Genomic DNA, 25,766 nt, shown 5'->3' with positions numbered 1-25,766 from the left:
ATATTCTTATGTCAGTACTCCTTACTGTTTGTTTCACAGGCTGTTCTATGTGGTTTCAAGTCAACTTCTTTCTTGTATTCTCTCTTGTATTTTGATGTTAGGTCTCCTCTCTGGAAAGAGCCAGCCATCTGTAATTTTGAAGGAGAGCTTCTTGTCTTTTATCTGGTATTATCTGAGAGACTGTGCAGGCTGGACTTCTGTACAAAGATATTTTCAAGAACACAGTGACATTAGACAGTTGGTTATGTCTGTACTACTTGTCCTGAAAACACTCTCACCAAAACAAGCCCTGGTTTTTGTCTTCAATATTCCTCTTACTATTCTCAGTGCTGCTATCAACTATGCAAACTTACTAATTTTTGATACCTCGTGCACAGGAACTGATTTACACAAACAACATCTTAAAAAAGCAAGCATTTTAAAAAGTAAGCTGTTTGTTCTTTTGATATAAACTGGTTATTTTTTTTCCTAAGGCAATCTAAACCACGAGGTTGTTTTGCTTTCTGCATTTCCATACTGTTCAATTGAGAAAACAAATCACTTGATTTCCTTCCCAAGCCTTCCATTTTAGTGTACATTTATGAAATAAACAATAAACTGACATGTCCAATAATGAAAGAGTGATTTAACCAGGGTTTCTAAGAGTGCTTGGCAAATATGTTCCAATAGTACAGGAACTTTCTCGGGACAGAAGGCCACAGATTTGCTATTGAAATGGTATTATGTAAAGAAATATAACATAAAAATAGGTAAATAAAAAGTGAGTTATTGGGAATTGCTTGAAGGAAAACACTGATTTGGCTTAGGGTATACAGGTATCCCAGGTTTTTGAAACTGTTTGCCCCCCTTGTTTGCTGAACAATTGCAGAATTAACTTAATTCTAACACGCAGTTTGTGCTTAGACCTGTTAATCCGTATGTGATACTCTCATTATCAGCGAGATGAAAAATTATTGATTTAACTAAATCCTATTGTATTGTTCTTAAACTGAGGTGAAGATGCCTTACTTTTTGATTGGTTTAGACAATTTTCAGAAAAGAAATATGTAGAAAAGCACTGTGGGTAGAGCTAAGTGTTGCTTCTCCTCCTTCTCTAGTTTCAGTAGCCTTGTAGAAGCACTTGCATCTGCCTTACGGAGTATGTTTTGATCCCTGCCTGTGTTCCAGCTCCTGAAGTAGCTGCCAGGGGCTGGACCAGAGTGCCCATGCAGTGACACAAGGACGGGGCTCTGGGCGCTGCTGAGCTGGTGCCTGCAGCGAGCAGTAGTTTGTCTCAATGCTGAGAATGGCTAGAGGTGGAGAGCCTGAAAGCTTCTAAATGAGAACTGTTTGCACTGCATTATTCTTTTTATGATATTCATGATTAGAAACCAGAATTATCCCTACTTATTGTCACTCACATTACGGTTGGCAATTAAGGTGGTGATTTGATTTAGTCATTTCCTGCATTCTGTGATAGCATATGGATTTCTGTAAGAGAACAGTTAACTGAAAAAATGTGTGCAGGTACCTCTTTGAAGGATATTACAGCTGAAAAAAAAACCCAACAAAAACCCCAACCAAAAACCAAACTACTCTTTTATGACTTTGTACTCAATTATGTGTCATTAGAATCTTGTATATTTATGAAGGAATGCTGCTGTTTAGCCCATTTCTTACCACCTGGAAGTAACTTGATTTACAATTAAGAAAACGGCTCTTTTTAGTAAAATCAAAACTCTTAATGTGCCATTTTAGTGACATGTCATACAGTGTGTCATGTGCTGATTAAAGTCAAGTTTTGTGCTTTTTGGGAAATGTTTCTAATGCAGTCTAGTCAAAGAATTTCATTTAATTACATGTGTAATACAACTTTCTGCCTTTTACTTAATTGGTCTCGCCTACGTTGTTTCTGCCTATTAGATGATAATTTAGCAATTTCCAATTTGTATATCCCTGAGGGAGGCTCAATGGGAATAAATGGGAGTAAAATAATCTCTGCAGCTTTATTCCTCAATTTAGTGCTTGATGGTCTCTCTTTTTTAGTTGCATGGAAGAAAAGAAATGGAGAATAGTAAGCAATAAAAAGGAAAATCTTGTGTATAAAAAGATTAGTTTCAGAACAAAGCATATTGTGTAATCTTTGCTTAGTATATTTACAGTATTATTTGCTTAGTATAGGATATATAAACCCATTTTTAATAATATATGCTCCCAGTTTTAATATTAACCCCTATAATCCATTTATACCTGTATAATTGAATAACTCAGAGCAAATCAGCACGTCAGAAGCATGGGGGCTTTTCAGCTGTGTATGGGAGGGTTTATAAAACTACTGCACAATTCTAGGGTACAATTTGTTGGGTAGTTCTAACCTGTCATTTTGGGATAATATGACTGTGAGATTTGCTATGTTAAATTGTTCTTTGTGGATAGGAAAGAATTGGGGTTTTTGTAAACTGCCTAACGATGCCTGTGTGGGAATATGTGTGTCCTCTGTGTATTTGGGGTTTTTGGTTTCTTTACAGGAACTGGGAACCAGGTTGGACAGGATGGTTTTAAAAAAAACCATGTTGGTGATCTATATACAAGTGAATTTCAACTCTCTCAGAAGTTGGAAGTGAAAATATATATTTTTTTTCCCCCATAAAGGTGGAGAATAAGACTGATTCCTACCTGGGATTGCCTAAATCTAGATATGCCTACATATATGTTTTTAATATAGCCAGCAAAATCTAATCAATGAGTGGAAAGAATATGTAGTTTTCATAAAAGAGATCTCAAATCGTTGTTTTCTGTTTTGGTTCCTTTGAATTTTACCTTGCAGTTTGCATTTTTTAACAGGAAAAATTGTCTTGCAGAAATTTAAATAACATTACCTTCTGAGCTTTTATTATCTGTGAAAGAATTCTACAAAGAAGTGGAGATTCATGGAATTTTGATTAACATTTTTTTCTTAGTCCATAAAATCTAGATTTAGATGAATGAAAAGACTCTGTAAATTTCTAGGTTAAAAAAAAATGCTGAACCCCCCCCCCTTCTATATTTACATATTTTAAAACCTTACCAAAGCTTCTAAATAATATAAAATTATTTTTTTACTTGAAATCATTGTTTCTCAGTTTATGAAGCACTGACAATATTAATCTAAAAATATTTTAAAATATTTTTAAAGCTAGGCATTTCAAAGAATGATCCTTTACACTAGCTGCATGTTCTCTGAAAGCTTTCCAAACATGACATTGCTCATGGGTGAAATTTTCCTTTCTAAAGTTAAAACTACAATGTTCAAACTATTTTGGAACCATAGTAAAGAAGAGTAAAAATCCCTTTGATCTAGTTTGATTTTAACAAGGTTTTTTAATTTGCTTTAGTTCTTCAGAGATGGTTGTGTTGCTGCCCGGACATCAGGCAGGCACACGAACAGGGCTGTGCAGTCGATGGTCCGTAGATAATGTGTGGTCTGTACCACCAGAATTGACTGAGGTAGGTTGTTATGGTGGGCAGCTGCTCCACAGTGGGTATTTTTACATTTTAATAATTAAATAATTGAATTAATACTAAATTTCTAGCTGTAGTGTTCAGATCTGAGGCTGGTGGCCATTCAGCTTCATTGCCCTTTCCCACACGAGCTCAAGCTCACAGCTCTTTGAATAAGAGGGCAACTGGCAGGGCAGTTATTTGCTAAGATACAGCAATTTGCAAATGGGAAGTTGCAAGCAGTTGAGTTTGGGCTAAAATAACAAGGTATTTTAGAGCTGTGCTCATTTTCTGCTATATTAATCAAGCAAATTGGACAACTAATGCAACACAGCAATATGTAGGGCAAAATGTGCAAAGGTAAATCAATATAAACATGATGAGATACAAGTGAAGACAATCCTAGCTCTACATATTGCTGAATGCTGAAGGCTGAGAGTATAATTAGCAGTAGAAGCAACACCTTGGTTTATTTACCATTATTTCCTGGGTGGAGGGGTAGTGTTTGAGGCTGTCACATTAACATTCATTAAGGATGTAGCTGCTGACAGGGATTGGTATGGCCAGTGTGGTCTTTCAGGCTGCTGCGCTGCTCCGTGGGAGTTTGTTTTCTGAAAGCAGGTTATTTCAGAGCAAGCTTCTAAACACACGTTTAGGTGTTATTGGTGGAGGAAGTCTTTAATAAGCTTATGCATACTGTGTTTTGGGGGAAAAATATGGTTTAGGTGAAAATTCTGTGTATGTGTGAGATGTGTATTATTTCTATTAATAGTGCTGAGCAGTTGACTGCTGTGGAACCTGTACACCTCCTCAGATGAAGCTTACTCCCTGGGAGCTAAGATTTAGGGAGCGTGATTAAAGCTTCTTGTGCCCTCACTCATGTTTGTGAACATTATTCCTGGTACTAATTACAAAATAATCTCTGTAGGTCAAAACACGTGGACCGCGTTTCTACAGTGGGAGATGTTTGCTCCTGTACCGGTGCTTTAGTTTCTTAAATTGGTTATGTCCTGACTGTCAAGTTTGCTCTTTGGCAGGCTAGGTTAAGTATGGTGTCACTCAGAAAACATACTTCTGAGATTTAAAAATCTGTAATAAAATCTGTATAACTCCATTTTATATGGCAAAAGAGTCAGTGAGTCTGTGGCAAAAGAAACATTTTAAAGTCCGTGGACTGGGCTAACTTTAATACAAGACTCTTCAAGGAACTAACCAAGGACTGCTCTGAACAGCTATTGTTTTTTTTAAGAAATCTAGAAAATGTGGAGGTCACATATGTGATAGGAATATATAGGTTATGCATCTAGGAAGGGAAATTGGGGAACCAGTGACTTGAAGAAGAATTTGGTTATCACAGTAAATCATCTCGAGGTGAACTTCTGCTGCGGTGCTCTGGGAAAAGGGCAAATGTTATCTTTATATAAAAAAGAAGACATGTACATTGTAAATTAAGAATTTGCTATGAATGTAAAGTCTGATTGTATCTTGAGGTGAAAGTCCATGGTGAAATTTTTACACTTGCACACTGAGCATTCATGCATGCTATAATTTTACCCCAAAAGTGTTTGAATCACTTTATTTATGAGACACTTCCTTTATGAAAAAAGTTGTATCTAACGTTCTGTATCACTTAATTTTCTCCTCTTTAATCAATCACTGAGATGGACTGCTTCATGTGTGAATGATTTCTTAGTTGTATAGGCTGTTCTGATGTTCTGAGCACTGTGTTTCATTTTGAGCACTCTGAGTTTGGTTTTCTCTAGGGTCTCAGTATTGTCTCTGAAGATAAATTTTCAGGTGTGTGCAACATGTTATGGTCATATTCCTTTAAAAGAGGAGCATTGCCATCAATTGCAGTATTCATTGGAGATTTTGAAGCTTTTTCTTAGAGAAGAAAGTGAGTTGTTGCCCAGGGTTTATCACGTGCAAGAGGCCGTGAGACCCCGCTGAGGGTCTTGGTGTCCTACGTAGTCCCACCCAGACCAAAGTGCACGTGTACCGTGCCCTGGGACCAGCGACAAACATCACTGCGGGGACAGGACAGGGACCGTGCTGCGAAGTGATGTGGTGGTGGTTCCTGATCACAGTGCTCCTTACCAGTGTTTCTGGTTTCTATGGGGTGTTCCAAAAGCACAGACACTTGGTGGTTTTGTCCCGTGTTCCTTGATGCAAGGTATGTGCAGTCAGAAGGAAGATAAGGGTTACAGAAGGTGGGTACCTGGTTCCTCCACTTGAGGCTACTTGGAAATGGAGCTCTGAACAGAACAGACACACGTGCCTTCTTCCGCTGTGCTTTTCTCTTTGTATTTTGGGGTGGGCAATCTTCTCTATCTTTTCCTCAGAAGACTGAGAGATCTGAAATGATAACTAGGCATGACCGTAGAGTGAGGTTTTTTTGGTCGTCTTTTTTGTATCTGGCACAAAATTCTATGTTTTAAATTTACATGTTTTCTTTTGAACTTTCTGCCATATAAAGCCAATACTTAAATTATAGAAATGAGCAACTGAATATGAACATATCTATTTTATAGATGTTTATATATATGAAATCTATTTCTCTGATTATTGATATTCCACTGAGAGGTAGGAGGTAGAGTATGGCATTATTTTGGATAAAGACGGGATTATAATATTGGATAGTTCAGCTGTGATAAATAAAGGGAGGATATTCAACTCAATCTTCAGGTATTATCATGATTACGCTTTTCTAGATTTCCTAATGGAGTGAATGAATGTTGGTTATTAGTCTCTTATGCCTCCTATAGAAATTGGTGCATTCATAGAGTAGGATATTACCATTATTATTCTTATTTTACATATCTCATTTCATTAAATAGCTAACAGGTTTGCTGCATGGTGATTGCCACAGAAGTCCAAATTATTTAAATGAGCAAGTGGAAAAAGGTGCAAGTTGAAGTTAATTGTTATGCCTCTTCATTTCCAGTTCCTGGTTTTCAGATTTAGAGTTTAAAAGCTAGATTTTCAGGATGCACAGTATAATCTAATTTAAACAGAAGATTTATGTAGCTAACTATCTCTTAACACTGTTCCATTTTCAAATATTACATTATATGCAGTGGAACTATTCTTTCCTAGTTTAACTTTTTATCATCTGAAATGTTGTGGATAAGTATAAGCTGTTGAATTTTACAGACTTCAGCACTATAGTTTGACTTTTATCTCCTCTTCAATTATTTTAAATAAATAATTAAGTTCTAAATGCAAATTTTTTAATTTAATTGACCATTCCAAGATTAATGGAAAAATTTATCTTTTGCTCTGCATAGTTCAGATATTAAAGCAATCCTTTTTCTTTATGAAGTCAGTTTTAGGCCAGGAGGAGACGTCATTACTTATGGGTTGCTTGAGCTACTTATTTTTACAGTTGGATTTTATAGTAGTGAATGAAATGTAGACTGCACTTCTAAAACAGTGAAATAATTAGAAGTAAACACAAGATATATGTTAATTTGCATTACTTTTTCATTTTCATCTAGTGATACAGGTATATTCATCTGACGAGATTTGATTCTTGAGGTCTCTCTTTGCCTATAAATTGTTATATACTGGGGTGTCACTACCATTTTTTTATATAATGTCAGCCTCAGAACTTGTATTTAGGGTGGAATTTATGTGTACCTGAAACATGATGTTATAAAAACATTATTACTGAGATTGAACAATGGAAGAATCAGGTGAAGTTTCTTTTTTTTTTTAAAGTAGGTTTGTCTTTATGCATTTTTTTTTTCCATTGTGAAATTGAGAGCAAGTGTGTCATCCTCACTTCTAGCTTTACCTGAAGTCTCAAGTCATTGACTATATAGGGACTATTCACATATGTAAGTAGTAGTGTGGTCTGGCTCTGTGTCCCTACTGTCCACTTTTGTATAAGAAGGGAGGATGAACAGGAAGCATAATATTGAATGAAGTCTCCAACTGCTGCTTTCAGCTTCATTATGGAAAGAGCTTGCAAGCTCATCTGTGGCTGATAGTATTTAAATAGGTAGTTAGCCATGAGGAAGAGTTTTTAGGTTCATGTTATACTGTTTCTTCCTAAAGATAATTGAATAAGAACTATTTCTAGATTTTATTCTCCCAACCTAAGCAGCAGTATTTTATTTTCTTAATGAAAGATGAAATCTAGTTATGTTAACCAGGTTGCTGCTTTTCTCAATACCACGCTTGCTTTTAACCTGGTTTTATGTGGAGAGTGTTGCATATTTAATATCACTTTATAGATTCATCCTCTTAGATGAGAACATCAAAGAGCTGAGGTGCATTGCTGGGGATAGGGCATGCCTGGGACCTGCCCTCTCTCCTGCCAGGAACAAGGGCAGGAGTTGATAGCAGTACAGGCAATACTCTCTGACTGAATTTTTCACCTATTATTAATAATTTATCTGCTACTTGCCACTTCTGCGAAACGTTTGGTGTTGCTTAATTTTAAGCAGCACTGCTTTAGTAAAGAGGGATGTGCAAGGTGCTGGCTCAGGAGTAGTCCTAATGCCATTTACAGGAAGCTTTTTTGGTTTTGCTTGATCCAAAGTCCTTTCTGTTGTGCGTTTTGTTGTCAGGACAGTACTAATATTTCTAGTAAAGTTGAAACTCATTTTATGAGAAGTGGTGAAGTGAACTATCTGGTGTCTTTAATAATTCCATACTGTTACTTTAATAGAACTTTAGATAACTGTCATTGAAATGTCTGCTGCACCATCAGAAGGCTTGTCACTTTTTTCCCTGTAAGTCATCCTGACAGGTGACGTGAGATGATACCATGCAGACACATCAGCAGCATTGCCAATGAGCTGACCTTTTCCTCTTCATTCATTTAATTTGTATTTGAATAATTTGCATCCCTGTAATGATGCTTGGTTGTCTGAGTAGCTGTCACAACAGCTTGGGCTCGTTTCATGACAAAACCCAGTAGTTTCAAAACACGACTGTTTCATTATTCATGAAAACTGTTACTTTATCCCTCCTCTCGCACAAGCAAGGTTAGCCAGAGAGAAACAAAACCTGTTTTGCATTTGGAGGATTGGATATTAAATATTTTTACATAATGCAGTGTTTTTATATAAATATCTCATGATTTATTGAAAACTCTCCTTGTAGGAAATTTGGATAGCTATCCACACAGCAAAGGAGGTTAAAATGAAGTTCTAGTCCCTTTTCCTGAAGCAAGTATATGTTTAAATGTTTATGTTTTAAGATCTTTTATATTGTTCCTGATAGATAATTAGTATGAAGGGCAAGGTACTGTGTATGCAGTTACCCTTGTACAACATGAGCCATTATTATCCTAGCCATTTGTAATAAATTGAATGCCTGTTTCAATCTGAATTATCCTTTTTTACTTCTTTCTATATAGATTCTTGTATATCACAATAAATAAGAACAAATTTGGGGAAAAAAAGAGGTCTAGAGAATGCTTGACAAGAAAGATAGGTTGTAAAGTAACTGCAGATTACTACAGCAATTTAAGTGGAGAAGGACTTCTACAGCTCAAATACGTTTCAGTTCAGTTTCATTATTTTGATGCACAGCACAGTGACAAAGTTGTGCCATGGTCAGGAGGTTGCCTTGCGCTGCTTTCTGCTTCTTTTAGGATAAAGCCAATGTGATCTCTACAGATCACTTAAAAATAGAAAAATCCTTTTTTTGGTTGGTGATTGTAACCCAGTGTCCATTTTCTCCTTCAGTCAACTGGCTTTGGGAATTATTTGTCTCTTTGTTAATACCTCACTGGTGAAATGCATCTTTTGAGATGGGAAAAATCATCATATTAAAAGTGAAGCGAAGAAGCTGTGTTTGTGTAGGGGTAAATTTTTAAGGATGAGTGACTGATTTAGGTTGCAGTATTTATTTTTTGTTTTGATTTTTGTGTAAAGCCTCTGAATTTACTACACATTCCATAGGCTGAGGAATAAACACTGGAGCAATGTTATTGATAAAAAATGCAGAGAAAAAACTCAATACGAATATTTTTAGCACAAGAGGAAGCAGAATACCGATGATAAAAGGCATATATGTTTAAGAAAAAGAGCTAGGATTTAATTTTGTCATGCTTTTGAGTGTAACTATAGTCTTGAAAAATCATATTTTATCTGTTTGTTGCTTTCATATATTCTGCTTATAGCTGTATTCATAATATTGTTTTGTGTGAAATTTTTCTCTCCATAGTTCTCTTTTACTCAGACCTCTTCACTTTCTAGCTGGCAAGTATGTAGTTGGGGGTGGTTTTGTATCTTCTCATGTGACAAGTGGTGTCACTGTGTTAAATACAGTATACACAGTATATAAATAAAAGCATGGTTAAAAAATTTGAAAAATCAGCAGAGGTTCTGAGTAGTAGAAGCCCTCTTTACTGAAGTTTTCCATATCTTCAAGCTTAATAAAAGTTATTTCAAACAGAGCTGTACAGCAATCCATTGTTGAGAGTAATCTAGGCTGTATTCCTGAAGCTGATGTGGATTTATTGTAGACTGTTGGGGAACAAAGTGCTTCCATGCATATTTAATTTTCAGAAAAAAAATTGCCATATTGCCAGTAATGATCCATTAACAAAAAATGCAGTCTGAATGCCCTCAGTTACATATTAAATATTGTTAGGCAGGAATGTTTTTCTAATATATCATTCACTTAGAGAAGTGTGGCACAATAATTAGATGAGAGCTGTTTTCCAGGTCCATTGGGGGACGGATTTTAAATACGTTTGACTGTTCAGAAACTAAGATAATTTGTTGTCAAAACATAACTATAAGTAACTAACTGTGAGTATTTATGCGAGAACTATGTATATAATAGAAATCAAGTAGTGGCTTTGCATCTGCTCATGTATCACAGAGTGATGAAGTGAGTGCAGTGAAAGCAAAAAGGATTTCTTAATGTTCCGGTTGTGTGTCTCTTCCACATGCATTGTCCATGCAAAATCCAGGAAACTCAACCTGCATTTGCAGAATCAAATCATAGTTCAATGCCAGTAAAATATGATGTTGTTAGTCATAGTTTCAGATCTGATTTTTTTTTTTTAAATCCACCTCACAGTTTGTATCTAGATGTTTTTCATTATTTCTGGCCTCATTCTGGCAGTTACTGTGATACACTTTTTAGCTCATTTTAGCTTTTTTATATGCCCAGTGCTTGATGGTCTTTGCATGCAAATGAAGAACTCTTAATGATCTCTTGCTGTAGGAAAAAATAGCTGAAACAAAAACACCACTTAGAGAGGAATAGATTAATTCCTCTCCCTCTTTTGATTTTTGAATGGAACATCCGCAAAGATGCAGTCTGCAGGAGAGGTAGCTTGCAGAAATAGTAATTTTGCCACTTTTGTCTCAGTGCTGTACTGGTACCTTTAATGATGAAGGTAGTCTTGGAACATTAACAGCTTCTCCCAAGATGTCAGTTTTTGCTCAGGGTGAAGCATGATGAGCCTCTTTGAATTCATCTTTCCACAGTAAACTTCATAAACTCTAGATTATTCCTTGTTCTTGTAATTGCCCTCTATTTTCTCCCAGTTTCTTTTAGGGTCAAGTTTCTCTTAAATTAATGCTAATTATAGAAAATCTCTTCTGATCTGGGGGGATTTCAAAGCCCTTTCTTGTTAACTTTTCTTACTAATTTTTTCCTTTTGGCAAACATTCATAGAACATGTTTCCCTCTTTATATGTAGAAATAGATAAAGGAGTAATAGTAATCCTGTGTTTTTGTGAAATGCCCTTCCCTTACCCCTTCTTAGATAGTACATGCATTTCATCCTGAATGGTTTTTAAAGCTGTTGCTTGGTCTTGTGTTTTCCTTAAGTGCAAAGTCATCTCAAGAGCAATATATTTTAATTCTTCACTAATTATTTTTCTATTTCAGATGATTCAGGAAATTAAAGCTGTTTTGGCAGCGCAGTATATTAGATCTGCTGTAACCACATTTCATATGATGTGAGCTAGTCTAAATTCCCTTTTAGATTAGATTAGTGATTCTAGTTTAACATATAAGTATTTAGTATGTATTATAGCGTAATATATTTAATTTAATTTTCTTTTATGCCTTACTGTACATTTAATAAAGCAATTATTTAACCATTTACTACCAATGAATTATACTGTGTTATTGAAATTAATATTGCCTGTAATTCATGAAGATACATTAAGCAACATGGAAGTATCTTCTTAAAAAACAAAGGCCAGATTTAGGCCCTAGAGCTGTGGCTATTTTGCCTTTCCTTCCTCAGGTTTGTAAGGAAATTTTAAAGGAATATTTAGGAAGTTGGCTTGTAAAAGCAATGAAGTGCACTTGGCTTTATAAGTGTGTTACTGTTCACTTCAGGAGATACTTTTGTATATAGTATTTTGCTTCTCTTGTGTGTGGATTGCCATTAATAAACTACTTTAAATAGTATGCTCATCAGCATTTGTCCCAGTCTTGTTGCTTTTTTCCAGCATCTCAAGAACACCAGTAGCATTTACATACCAAGAATTAAAGCAGATGAACCTCTGCAGAACCCCAATAAAGTCAACTGGTTGAAACTGCAAAACTCACAAAGGCATTAAGGTGTTGATTGATGATTTGTAAAAAAAAAAAGAAATCTTACCTTCTTAGGCTTAGATTTCTGTTTTCAGTAGCATAAATCATACCGTTTATGTATCATACAGAATAGATGCCATGGAGACAAATATACTAATATTGTAGTGCTTGGTTTCACAGTGCTCTGCGTTTTCTATAATATATGTAAAGTTCTTACAGTAAAAATCCTGGGTTTTTTCTCTGTCTTTTCCCTTTGCTACAGTATGGCTATCCAAGTGGACAAGTTCAATTTTGAGAGCTTCCCAGACTCCCCTACTGATGGGACACAGTTTGCAAATGCAAAGCAGCTGGAAGAAGAAAGGCAACAAGCAAAAGGTCTGGAGATAAACAGCAAGCTGGATATTTGCTGGAAAATTATATCCTTTCATAAATATTGCTTTAAAAATATATAAATAGATGCCCTATGACACATTTTATTTTATAATTCAACTCACTTTATAGCAGTGTTACTGAAAAGAAAAGTAATTAGAACTATGAAGCTTATCATAATTATAGACTGTTTAAGGTTAATTGTGCTGTATATTATTTAGAGGATGCTTGGGTCTTACTATAATGGCTTTTTCTGAGTCGCTGAGCCTGCCACAAACTATGTGTGTTTTTCCCAACTTCTAGGGAACTGAGGAAGTATGCTTAGGATTGATGAGTAGTAGATTTATAGGGTCAGATTAGTCTGTTCTCCTCCAAACCAAGTAACTGAATCATAAAGAAATACATGAAGCTGGATTTAGAGAGTTCTCCTATATTTAATTAAATTTGAGCAAATCGGAACATATTAAAATAATTTATTTCCCAGTCTTATTTACAGATTTGGTAATATCTAATATTGGGTAGCCTTTTTAAGGCTTAGAAAGGACATGGTGACTTAGTCATTCTAAACATAAAATCCCCATAATCATTCTAAATGCAGTAAAATATTGCCTTGTGCTTATTAATAAGAAATTACATTCAGTTTAGAATTAAACCAACGGTGTTGCAGTAAATTTCATAATTTCCACAAAAAAATCTTTTGCTTGGCTTGTCAAAACTACACTTTTTCATGATTTTGATCAGGGAAATGTTCTGTGCAGCCAACAGCCCCCCAAGCCATGTGTTGATACTCAGCATCTTCCAGGAGATTTATATTTTTCACTCAGATCATCCCCAAATCCGCGTGATAGTGGGTGGCAGGAAATCAGAGAAGAGTGCCAATCACATCATGGTTTATCTTTAGAGATGTCTTTTTGTACTTTTAATTGTACTTTTATCTAGTGATCTGAAAAGATTTTTCATTACTAATTATTAAATTAGCTGCACAGGATTAATCAAAGGCAACACTTCAGACATAAATGAGATTCCTAGTGCCTGGTTCCGTCCAGGCTCCCTAAGGAACATTTCAGAAAGAGTTCCATTTGCGCAAAAATGTCAATATTTAACCAGAATTTGCTTGGAAAATTTCTGTGTTATGGAAAGATATAAATATTCTTTGATAGCTTCTTATGCTGGAACTGAATGCATAGTTGTTAATAATTTTGTCAGGGTGTAAAAATACATCCTCATTCATTTCTGTTGCTGAGCAACACTGTTTACATCCATTCTGTGTTCTGTATTTGAACCCAATTCTGAATCAAAACTGTCATGGCTGACATGTAAGTCAGTACCTGAGAAAACCAATAGAACAGGGCATGAATTCTGTGTGTTAAATTCAGTGCAAGCATTAGTTTCAATGTTTTTAAGTTTTGTTCTGAATGTTCTCTCTGTTCCTAGAACTAAAACTATTCAAATGAAAGACAATATGTGCATAAAAATTCTTGAAGTAACATGTACAATGTTTTCCAGATTTCATGTCCCAACTAGTCTCAGTTGTTCTCATCCTTTTATTTTTTACAGCAACATTTAGATGTGAACCAGTAAAAAAATTTCTCCTCTCACTTCTCCTAAGTTTGAGAAACTTCCTTTCTGAGACACCTGTCCTCTCACCAGAATAATTTGACACTGGCCAGCAGAGTTTATTTCAGACATACTGATAAGACAGATGCAGAGAAATGGAGTCATTGCTTAATGGCATAAGCCTTGTTTTCCTTCAGAAGCCAGCCTAAATGCAGCCAAGAGATAAAAAATATTTTCAAAAATACAAAGGGGTATAGTTGCTTACTTTTCTTACTAGAGAAGGCATTTTTGCAAAAGTATTTTGAATGATAAGACCAAGCGATCTCCTTAGTGTCTACCGTCTTTGAACTACTTTGAACTCTCCAGCTAACTTTTCTCTGCTAGGCATATGACTGAGAAGAGAAAGATATATTTTAGAGAACGCAGTTCAGACAATTTTGTTGTAAGTATTCTTACACTATTTTACAAGGGAAGGGCTATATTATTTGGCTTGCAAGTCCTTAAATTCTAGCTGTATTAGTTGCTACCATATGAAAACATCATGTAAACAAATGCTTCATTTTTTAAGTGTGTGGATTACATTGACTGCAGTGAAAAGTTAGTTATATGGAACTCCTGTGAGGGCCAAAAATAGTTCACAAAGGATGAGGATTTCAGGCTCTATCTGTCTTGTCTTGAGGAGCATCAGAAGTATTTTCCAGTATGGAAAGTGCATTATCGATGGCTTGATCCATTGAAATATTCAGGGTTTCAAGTGATTAGATTTTCAGTGCTTCATTTGTGAAAATATTGTAAAACATGATCGACTTTCATATACTTTTGGAGGGCTGAAGGCAGGTAAAGACAACATAGCATATTATTCAATTCAGCCTTTGTACTTTTTTTGATGGAATGAAAATTATTAAAAAAATAGACTTTATGAGAAATCTTAATGCTATGCCATTTCAACTAAGAAGAAATCTGGAATAATGGAATTTAGTGTATGTTTGAGATTATAGGTATATTGAGATAAATTAAAAAAATTGCTGTCTCATTTTTTAGCACCTGTTAGATCAGGTATGGTGTCAGCTTAACAACTGGGGTTTGTTTTGACACAAGATTTGAACAGACAGAGCACATGTAGTATTAAGGAGGCTAATATTTTCAAACAATGCTTCTCTTCATATTTTCTAAATATTTTTAAACAAAAATTTTATTTTCTTCAGGGACCTTCTATGCATCCTGACTCATGGATAAAGGCATCTGTACTAAGTGTCCTTTAAAGTTTCTAGAGTGCTGTGTCTTGCCGAATCCTGTAAGATTTTAATCTTCTTACTAATACTGTGTACCTGACTTCTTCAAAAATAGTGAGTTACAAAACATCATGTTCCCCTCATGGAAGGGAAGCAAGTTAAACTTCTTTTTGTGATCTTTCCACATTCTGTGTTAGACCCACCATAGATTATTACTCTTCAGAGTATTCCACTGGCTTGTGCCATCTACATTTTGACTTCAGAAATTCAAATATGTTCAGAAGTATTTTAGAGAGTTTGGTCACCTGCAGGTAATCCTCATTTTTAGAAGAAAAAACAAAGATTTATCAGTGTTCTGATGGCAGAAGGGATTTTTTCATAGGAAGCACAGAAAAGTTTGGCTGGGGTAGATCAAGGTTCAGTTTTATATGTATTTTACTTTGTCATAACTCTTGCTGTTACTTAATGAACAGTCTTTCCCTACCCTCTAGCTCTGGGTGCTTCTTGTCATCCTCCTGATGAACTGAGGCAATAATATCTTTGCCAGCAGACTTGCTAATCTAGTGAGTCTGCTTTAAACTTGGTACCTTGCAGGATGGACCCCAAAGCCTGTAGAGCGGTGCAAGAAGGGGGAAGCATGGGCAGGAGAAAGTGATGTGTTAAGGTCACCAAATCTACCCTGAGGTCTGATCGAGAGCCCATACCAGATGATTACACCTGAACGTGCAAAAGCATGTGAGGAGGAATTAAGAGGTCAGTGTACAGGTGCTGGATGGCTTGATCAGGCACGTGCTGTGTGGGATCTGCTACTTTAAAATATGAAGATCCCGTTACAGGGGTGAGGTTTGATGGCAGCCTTGGCTACAGTCACCCCGAGATGGTGGAGTTTAACATCCCAAGGCAAGTGAGGAAGGGAAGTAGCAGGATGATGACTCTGGACTGTAGGAGAGGAGATTTTGGGGAACTCTTAGGCAGGATTGCACAGAACACTGCCCTCAGGAGCAGGGAGGTCCAGGAGAGCTGGTGGACCCTCAGGGGCAACCATCTCAAAGCCCCAGAGCTGCATCAATCAAGGAGGTACATGCAACTCTTCAAGCAAGGCTTATCTTGAGTTGAGCAAGTTGCAGCGAGGTAAATTCCATTTAGGTACTAGGAAAAATCCTTTTCACAGTGAGGGTGCTCAAACAGTGGAACAGGTTGTGCAAAAGTGCTGTAAAATTGATGTCTCTAGAGATACTGAAAAATTCTGATGAGGCCTTGACCAAACTGATGCAATTTCAGTATTTTCCATGCTTTGAGCACAGGGTTGGACAGTGACTCCAGATTTGCCTTTCAGTAGACATTATTCAGCTATTTGTGCAGCCATGCAATGGGTTGGGTCAGAGAATGTTGAAAACCAAACTCTCTTTCCTCCCCCTGTCTCCTGCTCTCCCTGGGTTTGATTGCAGACAGAGAAATTTTCTAATGTATTGTGAAGGAATTGCTATTTCGGTGAAATGAGACTGTAACGTTCTGTTGTAATTTTCTTGAAAATATTCTAAACCTAGTCCTAACAGCCTTTAAAAAATGAGACTTCTCAAGCCACCTTAAACATCATGTTCAATTTTTAACTTTTCTAATAGTTAGACATATTTTTCTTACCTCAGCATTAATTTCTGTGGTTTATATGAAGCCTGTCCTATTTTCAAAGTTTTCTTAACATTTTTGAAATTGTATTCTGTATGCCCCTTCCTCACTTTTTTCTTTTCTATATTTAAACCTAATTGACAACCTTTTTTTCAAGGCACATTTTCTCAGTCATATTGCTGATGTTGTTCTGCATATAGTTATATTTTTCTTGGTATGTTGGATCCAAAGCTGGAAGCAATACTGCAGGGGAGGATTCTTACAGAATAAAAATTATACCTTCCACGTTTCAGATATGATGCTTGCTCTGAGAATTACCTTTGACTTCCTTTGCAAGCATCCCATGTCTGAGTGACTTATTTGCATGTGGTCCACCATAACTGACTGAATAAATATTCCTAACTTCCATTTATAGATTTGTTGATTCCTTCCAGGGTGATACTTGGAACTTTTCTTCACTGAATTTAATCTAAAGTGATCTTCGCAAGTTCCACTCATTTATTAGGCTTGTGAACACTGACATCTTTTCCAAATACATAAATTTTATGACTCTTTTTGTATTTCATCATCTAAGTAGCCAATCAGAATTTTGAAATTACTATGTACTGGACAGAACTTTGAGTCATCTCATCTGATATGCTCTCTGGGCTTGACAGCACTCACAACTGATATTAAAATTTACTTTTGTGTTTATCTATTCAGCTTTTGATGATTTCACCTTGATCATAATTATGAATCTTCAGTTACGATAATATTAAGCGTTGTGGAACTTCTGTACATCAGTAACGGTTTTCTTAGAAATGCTTCAGTTGGATGGAGCTTTACATTTCCATGCAGCTTCTTAGGATCAGCAATTCTTTAGAAAAATAACTATTATTTCAGAACCTCAATAACTACATGTAATTAGTTTTAATACTGAAGTACCACAATAATAATCAAGCAAAAAGCTTAAAATATGACTAAGGTCACTGTTATAAGTAAACTGTGATAATTAATAATTTAAATTTGGTTTTTTTATTAGTATAATTTTTATTTATAAACATTTGCTAATTTTTTTATAATCGTGTGTACGTTTCCACCTGTATCTATTTGCAAAGGAACTGAGAAATACATTACTGAAAATAAATCTTTTTAGAAGGATGCAAGATATGGAATGAGAGAGAAAAAACATGAGTAACTTTAAGATAGAAAACATTTTTAATAACCTATTGCCTTTTTAAGCAGTGGGTTTTAGATAACATGATGTGTTATAATTGTGGGTACCCAGCTAGATTAGGCAATCAAGACAGTATAAAAGACCAAAGTTTTCCTTGGGGAAAATAGCTAGTTCATTTGACTGTCATTCAGGTTTTCGGTATGACACAGTTTATATCATACAATCTGTTGCTAAAGAAACGTGAAATAAAGGTGTCTACTGTGAAAAATTAAGTTTTCATATTTTTTAAACAGCACCTGGTGGTTGTGTGTTCATTGGCTCTGAGGCCCCCACTGAAACTCATTTTATTGTGCAGATGAAAATGCCTTGAACTGCTAAATGTGAACAGTTGCACTGGAAACTAGAAGTGAACTCTTTCAGTGCTGGCTGATGCATGTGGTGTTAATAACAAAAATTTGACTGTTGGAAATGAGGCCTGGGTCAACAAAGGCATTTAACAATCTGATTCTTATGGAAGAGCAGGTTTGTAATCACAGTGAGATTTCAGCAAAATGTTTGGAGGTGTGGTTAAGTAGCTGGATTCTACAAGGTCAAACTGAACTTTGGAAGTCTGTAGTTCTGTTTATCTGTGCAATTTTTTTCAATGAATTTCAAATTCCATATCTTATCCTTTTTTTTTCTTTTATCAGGTTTGACTTTGAGCTAGTATATTGGCAACACCTGTTCCAACTACTTTGCTTTCACTGACTTCTAAAGGTTTGTCTTAAAAATAGGCAAACTCATGAGTTAAGCTTTTCTCTCTGTTTTTTCTCTGACATTTTATTACTGTATATTTTGGTTGCTTTTCATCTCCAAGGTGATGAGGTTGCTACGATGTTCAGTTTGTCTTTGCACTATAATGAGCAATTTTATATTGTGTGATATATAGTCAGGGGACAAAGATCAATGATGTGAAATTCCATGCTATTTGTGTCTATTAGGAATGGTTAGACCATACCAATTATACTGAGTTTCTCTGTCAACTTCAGTGATTTTTGTCTTTGAGTCTGGCAGCAAAGCTTAAGATTAGTGAACTCTGTGGGCAAGATTTGCGTAGTCATTAAAAAACTGTGTCTTTGGGGGATTTTTTTGGCAAGGTAAAGCATCTTTTCTGAATCAGTTTGTGCAAGTTGGGCATATCTGTTATGTCTGGTCTGTTTTGCCGTACCTTTGGGGCAGCCTGAATACTGCACTGAATGCTGCGGGAACTGCCAGGTCTTCCTGTGGAGTAATCTGAAGACAGCATGGTGGAACCGATTATAGAATACTTTAGGTTGGAAGGAACCTCTTCAGGTCTGTTATAACACCCTCTCCCGTGACTTGTGTCTCTCACCCCTCTTCGTATGACTGTGCTCCTCTGAGGAAAGTTTGGCCCCATCTTCTCTGTGGCCTCCCACTGTATTAGACATCAATAAAATACCTCCCAAGTCTTCCTTCTTTTCTCAAGGCCAAACAAACCCTATTCTCTCAAGTTCTTTGAATATATTATGTGCTCCAGCTCTTTGATCATCTTTGTAACCCTCCAGGGAATTTAACCCCATATTTCAGTGTCTTGAACTGGGGAAGTAAAACTGGACACAGGATTTAAGAAGTATAAGTATGTAATTTTTTTTTATTAGTCGAGGTATAGCTATGCATACTTTTTGCACCCAATCTAAGAAGCAGTTGGTTTCAGAAATAAGCTGTAGCTGTGTTGAATTTAAATTTCAGAATATGTTTTCCTTGTGAATCATAGAATCGTTTAGGTTGGAAAAGACCTTTAAGATCAAGTCCAGCCGTTAAGCTAGCACTGCCAACTGCCAAGTCCATCACTAAACCGTGTCCCTAAGCACCCACATCTACATGTGTTTTAAATACCTCCAGGGATGGTGACTCAACCACTTGGTGAAGAAATTTTTCCTAATATCCAATCTAAACCTGGCCTGACACACAACTCGAGGCCCTTCCCTCTTGTCCTATCACTTGTTACTTGGGAAAAGAGACCGACACCTACCTCACTACAACCTCCTTCCAGGAAGCTGCAGGGAGCGATAAGGTCTCCCCTGAGCCTCCTTCTCTCCAGACTAAACCCCCCCAGTTCCCTCAGCCGCTCCTCATAGGACTTGTGCTCTAGACCCTGCACCAGCTCCGTTGCCCTTCTCTGGACACACTCCAGCACCTCAATGTCTTTCTTGTAGTGAGGGGCCCAAACCTGAACACAGTATTTGAGGTGCAGCCTCACCAGTGCTGAGACCAGGGCTCAGATCCCTTCCCTGTCCCTGCTGGCCACGCTGTTCCTGACACAAGCCAGGATGCCATTGGCCTTCTTGGCCACCTGGGCACACTGCTGGCTCACATTCAGCCAGCTGTTGACCAGCACCCCCAGCTCCTTTCCCGCTGGGCAGTTTTCCAGCCACTCCTCCCCAAGCCTGTAGTGTTTGCGTGGGGTGGTTGTGACCCAAGTGCAGGACCCGGCACTGAGCCTTGTTGAATCTCATACAATCGGCCTTGGCCCATCACTCCAGCCTGACCAGATCCCTCTGTAGATGCATGTGAATACATGGATCTTTTTGATAGCATTTACCAATGATAAAGTATGGAGAATCATCTATTTTATAGTTATTTTATAATGATATCTGAGACGTTAAGCTTTCCATGGAGCTTTAAGCAGTAAAAAAATGTAATATTCCAGGCACCACTGTGAGCCAGTTGTAAGTAAATTACAGTTAAGTTAGTTTAACGTTGCAGTTAATGGCAGCCACTGTGTTTTAAAACTTCTTTTAAATACTGCCTTTTTATTAGTGTGTTCTCTCACATTCCTTACATTAAAGATGTGATAACAGAATTATTTATCTGCTGTTTCTGTGAAGTAATCAAAATTATGTATTCTCTATCCTATAGTTTGGTTTATGGAAATTATTATGTTGTGCTGGTGTCCTGGGTCTTATTGTTCAGCAGGAATGTTTTTCTGAGGTGATATTCTGCTGCCTTCAATTTTCCAAATAGGTGCTTTTCTTTAATGGTGTTTACAGCTTTCAGACTCCTTAGGGTTTGTGAATTCTTCATTTGAAATCCTTTTAGGAAAAAAAAGCGCTATTTAAGACATTTTTTAGGGCATAATAAGAGTATTAAAAAGAAATAATTGAAAGAATACTATATGGTGTATTGATTTTTCTCTTCTATCATCTCCTTAAGCTCTTGAGTCTCAATCACTAATTGTTAGATCTAATTTCGATCTGAGGTTTCAAGACTTTTCTTTTAAATCTTGTGGAAAGCCTGTGAAATTATGTCCTGTAGTAGAAATTAGTTATGTGCAGTGCTTGTTAATTTTCTTTTAAATGACACAGATGAGAACATACTCTATCAGACAGATGATGTTCCTCTCATTCCAGAGTTTTGCAGAAAAAGGACTGATCACATTTAGGAGCTGTTTCTAAATGTTCAGATATTTTGCATTTAAAAAAAAAAAAAATCTTTCAAGGCACATGGTTTCAGTACTTTTGGAGTCATTGGTTAAAACCTTGTTAGAAGCATAGCCCTTAATTATGGTAGGATGCTTCACCTACAGTTGTTTCAGTTGAAGATTATGAAGTTGGAAAAGGAGTGTTTTCAAGGCTCAGAGAAGATCCTGCCTCTCTCTTGAATTTTGTTTCTGTGTGACACTCCCGTTCTGGGAAAGCATAAGCTAAGCTGTAAAGATGATGGAAGTTTTGCCAGAGGGGTTCAGTGTAAGTGCACAGAAGCTGACATTCTGTATGTGTGTCCATGAAGGAGCTGTGCTTGCTCCATCTCCATTTCTTACTCTCCTCCTAGCTGAGATGGGGGCTTCTCGTGGTACTAAATTGTACCAACGCCACTGAATGCAGCTTTGGCCAAATACAAGATGATGCTGACATTTGCATGTGCTTTAAAGCCCTTTGTATTCAGTGTCTTTCTGAAGTCAGGGAATCAGAAAAAAGAAATCCAGTGTTCTTCATTACAAATACAGGTTATCTTGATTGATGCATCACATACAATTATTATTAATTTTTTTAAAATGTATAATACTCCCTTTGTGTTACATTGGATATTGCCTATGCTTTTATTTCAGCACTTGTGTGAACCTGTTTTGAAGGCCTTTAAAAATAGCAATTCTCTTTTGCCAAACAGTTTATTTCAGTGCTTCACTGTCCTTAGAGTACGAACAGTTTCCTAATTTGTTCTCGCTTCAGTCTGAGCTTGTTACTGAGCTCATACAGGAGTGAGTAGAAAGGGATGCTTGCAGGTTATATGCCTGTGCAGCTCTGGTGTGATGTTTGCCCTCGGTAACAACACTCACTGCGTTGTCTAACATCCCTGTGCTGGCACAGAACCGGCACCAAGCCAGCATTCAAAGCCATCCTAGCCCACATTTGTTCTGTTTTGGTTTGCCCTATTAAATGTTACTCTTTCTTGTTTTCAAATTGCTCTTAATTTGTCATGTTGATTTCTTATCCTGCACCACATAGCTAGGGGTTCTGAACTTTTACAGCTTTCAGACTTTTCTCCCCTTGTTTTTTTACTATGATTCAGGTACGTTTTTACTTTTGCATCTTCATATTTCACATATCTTCCACTTCTCAGTGGAATTAAATTTTGACATTCTGAATATATGAACTGCTCTAATTATTATTGTTTGCCAATTCATAGGTTAATAAACAAAATATATAATGTCAACCTTTAATGAATCTCTGGCTTGCAGTTTTGATTTTCAGTAATAAAAGTTGTACATATTACATGCTCTTTTCCTGTCTGAAACAAAATTTTCCTTAATTCCTATTTTACCCTTCCTTGAAGCGTGAAGGGGAAGCAAGTGTGGAAGGCGTTCTTAATCAGCTGGTCCTGGAGCATCTACAGTTGGCTCCTCTCCAGTGGGGTAAGTAGTGTCAAAACCTATTGATGATCTTTCTAGAGGATATACTGGCTTGTAATTTTTAGCAGCATGAGAATGGTAATGTTTTCATTTACTGACAATACAGGAGAATTTGCTAGGGTTTTTATTTTCCTTTAGGTATTTTACTCAGCTGAAGATAAATGTAGAATTGATATCTATTTTAAGTATCACTGTTCAGTGATAATAAATATGAAACCTGAGTATGCACTTTTCCATGTAATCTGCAGTCCTAGTTGTATAAGAGGTGGCTGCTACTTAAATTTTCCCTTTGCCTGGCAGTGTATGTTTTTAAAGTAATTTCTCTAAAATATTTTCATATGGAAGTGTAATATAATTTGTGGTATATTTCTTATCATAATCTAGATGTTTGCATTGCTAACTTCTTAAGTACAGAAAAAGTCATTAATTGTATAGTGGAGAAGAACAATTTCTCTTAATTCTGCATTTTGAATGATGTTCCAACAAATATTGAATTAATTTTGAAGAGTTGTAATAATGTGACTTCTGTCTGAAGTTCTTAACAAGGCTTTGGAACCTGAGATGTTTTACCCCAACACCTCTATGTCAGTAACAATTTTCAGAAAAATTCTCCAGTTCATCAGAAAATTGTTTATGAAACTTTTGCTTTTAAAGCAAATTTAACTCTATGCTCCTTATTTTAATTAATTTGATGACTTAGCAAGGGCCAGTTTTAAGGAACAATGATTCATCACTATTGTCTGCATTACCTATTAAAACTAAACTGATCCCAAACTCTAGTATTTATGTACTCTCTTAAATGCTTGGCTTTTTTTTCAAGCATGTGGACCATCCTCAACTCACATGTTAAAACATGTATGCACTTTGTTTATGGATGAGGAGGTGAAATCTGGTAATGGTGTAAAGTTTGTTGTAAACATGTCAAACTTGAGCCATAATCATGTGTCTCTGAAATCATGTTTATCTGGCCTCCGTTCTTCAGATGATTCAAGAATTTGGTGGCACTTGTTTGTGTGCCTGGCTTTGGCTATGATTGCCCTGGTCCCCATCAGTGAAACTGGTTTGTGTCAGATGCATGTTGTGAGCTCAGACAGGTCACTTAAGAGTCATCTTAGTTCTGTGGAGTGGCACTGACCTTCAACAGGTTTGTAACCTGCGCTCTGTGTTTGAAAATATTCCCTTGGCAGTTTTGCATGGGAGATCGCATTAAGGATGAAAACTATTATTTTTTCCTATTTCCTTGGTTTTCTTCTTTTAATTTTCTTCTCGTGCCAAATTCCACTATTTTCTTAGCAAAAGAGGCTTTTTCGAGTCATAGGATTGTATCTGGTATTCCTGCCTAAATGATGATATTCATAGGTACCAGTTGAAAAACATGAACACAGCGCTGATTTACATCAAATTGCATTGCCTGCAGAGTTGGTAATTTCTCAGGCTGTTGTTTGAGTCAGTTAAAGAATCCTGGTTACTTTTCAGAATGTATGAGCACCAGCCAAAACTCCATGGTATTCTCTGCCTCATAACTGCAAAATCTTTTGAAGCACAATCTCTTGGCTGATTGTGGCCTACATGTTAATTTTCTGCATTAAATAAATCAGGGAAAGGGAGATACTTTGGGATATCAAATACTTGATTTGCCACAAGTTATATAAGATATTTCCTTTTGGAAAGTTCTGGTAGCAGAAAATGCTGGTTTTGCAGAAGCCTACTTTATTTTTTTGTCTAATATTTTCTCAGTCTGAAATTGCTATTTGAATATATTATCTGTTTAACTGAAAAAATATGTCCATGTTCATTCTGTGATTCTACGTAGAAGCTGTAGGTCACTGTGGAGGTTATCAAAAAGAACATTTTGATTAAATGCCTGATTTTACTTAAAAACAAAAGCAAAAAATGAAAATTACAAACAATGGAGAAATTTTAGTTTCTTTTAATTAACCATAACTTCAACTATTCAGCAGTTAAATCTTTGCTAGTTGGTTTCACAATGTTGTAGCCAGGTAGCCCTACCTGCAGCCATCATGAGGAAAGATACTGCAGTCCCTCCAGACAGTGTACCACGGCAGTACAGGCTAATTTTGCTTTTATTACTCTGTAGGATCTAGGAAGAATTAAAAAACTGTTTTTTTTCAGATTGGTAGGTGGGAGTACTAAGTTGTTGACATGAGAATGTGTGCGTGCATGTGTGTGTACACATGTATTTAGACAAGGTGACATACTGTCTTTTGGAGTTTAAGTTGTCTTCAGTGCCAGAGTATATTTCCTGTTCAACTCTTATAAGCATGGAAAAGTGTTACGTGTTTCAAGTCACCTAAAATGTAATGTGAGTTCTGTTTTTCTTCTTTTTTTTCTTGATTTTTTTGAAGTGATTGGACTTAACTCTCTTGTAAGAATTGCCTTTTTAGTGAGAGTAATCTGTACCAAGTACCAATAATGAGATAAACGTACACAATCTATCTTAAAAGTTCTTTGACTGTGAACATTTTCACTAAAAGAGAACTATAATCTTAATATATAATTAATAAGGCAGTAGTCTACTGCCTTGTCCAATATTTTGTTGTAACTGGTAAGTAGGTACTTTAAAAATACTGTAATGCTGTGGTGTCAGCCACATTATTGATTTTCTCTTGGTCATCACACGGTTTGCAGTCATAGCCTTGCTTCGCTTTGAGTTTTGCTTTTCTGTATGTTAAGGATAACTTGTGTTTTAATGGGAACCCTTTACTACTAACCATCATAGTAATACAATCTTTGCATATATTGGCTGAAAATTTTGCCTTAGTGTTATGCAATAAAATTGATTCTATGATTATTCAAGACTTTTGCTATATTGATGGTTACACTGATGGGTTTACTTTATTGTAAGTGCTCACAGTGAAACATGAATGAATATTTAACATGGTTTTGATTAAAAAAATGACTGGCTCTTGTTCAGACT

At 36.3% G+C, this 25,766-nt stretch overlaps 1 protein-coding gene across 3 annotated transcripts in view; it reads left to right on the top strand.

The window, feature by feature from the left end:
* Positions 1-25,766, top strand: part of TRAPPC9 (trafficking protein particle complex 9) — a 546,185-nt gene that overhangs the window by 253,316 nt on the left and 267,103 nt on the right. For all 3 annotated transcript variants that reach the window (XM_026841777.1, XM_026841775.1, XM_026841776.1), the window contains 2 exons: positions 12,242-12,395; positions 22,741-22,831. In XM_026841777.1, coding sequence (XP_026697578.1) covers positions 12,242-12,395; positions 22,741-22,831 — 245 coding nt within the window. The remainder of the gene's footprint in view (positions 1-12,241; positions 12,396-22,740; positions 22,832-25,766) is intronic.

Source organism: Athene cunicularia (assembly GCF_003259725.1).
Source record: "Athene cunicularia isolate RWA chromosome 2 unlocalized genomic scaffold, athCun1 chr2_part1, whole genome shotgun sequence".
NCBI lineage: Eukaryota > Metazoa > Chordata > Aves > Strigiformes > Strigidae > Athene > Athene cunicularia.
This window is presented reverse-complemented; position numbering and strand designations above follow the sequence as displayed.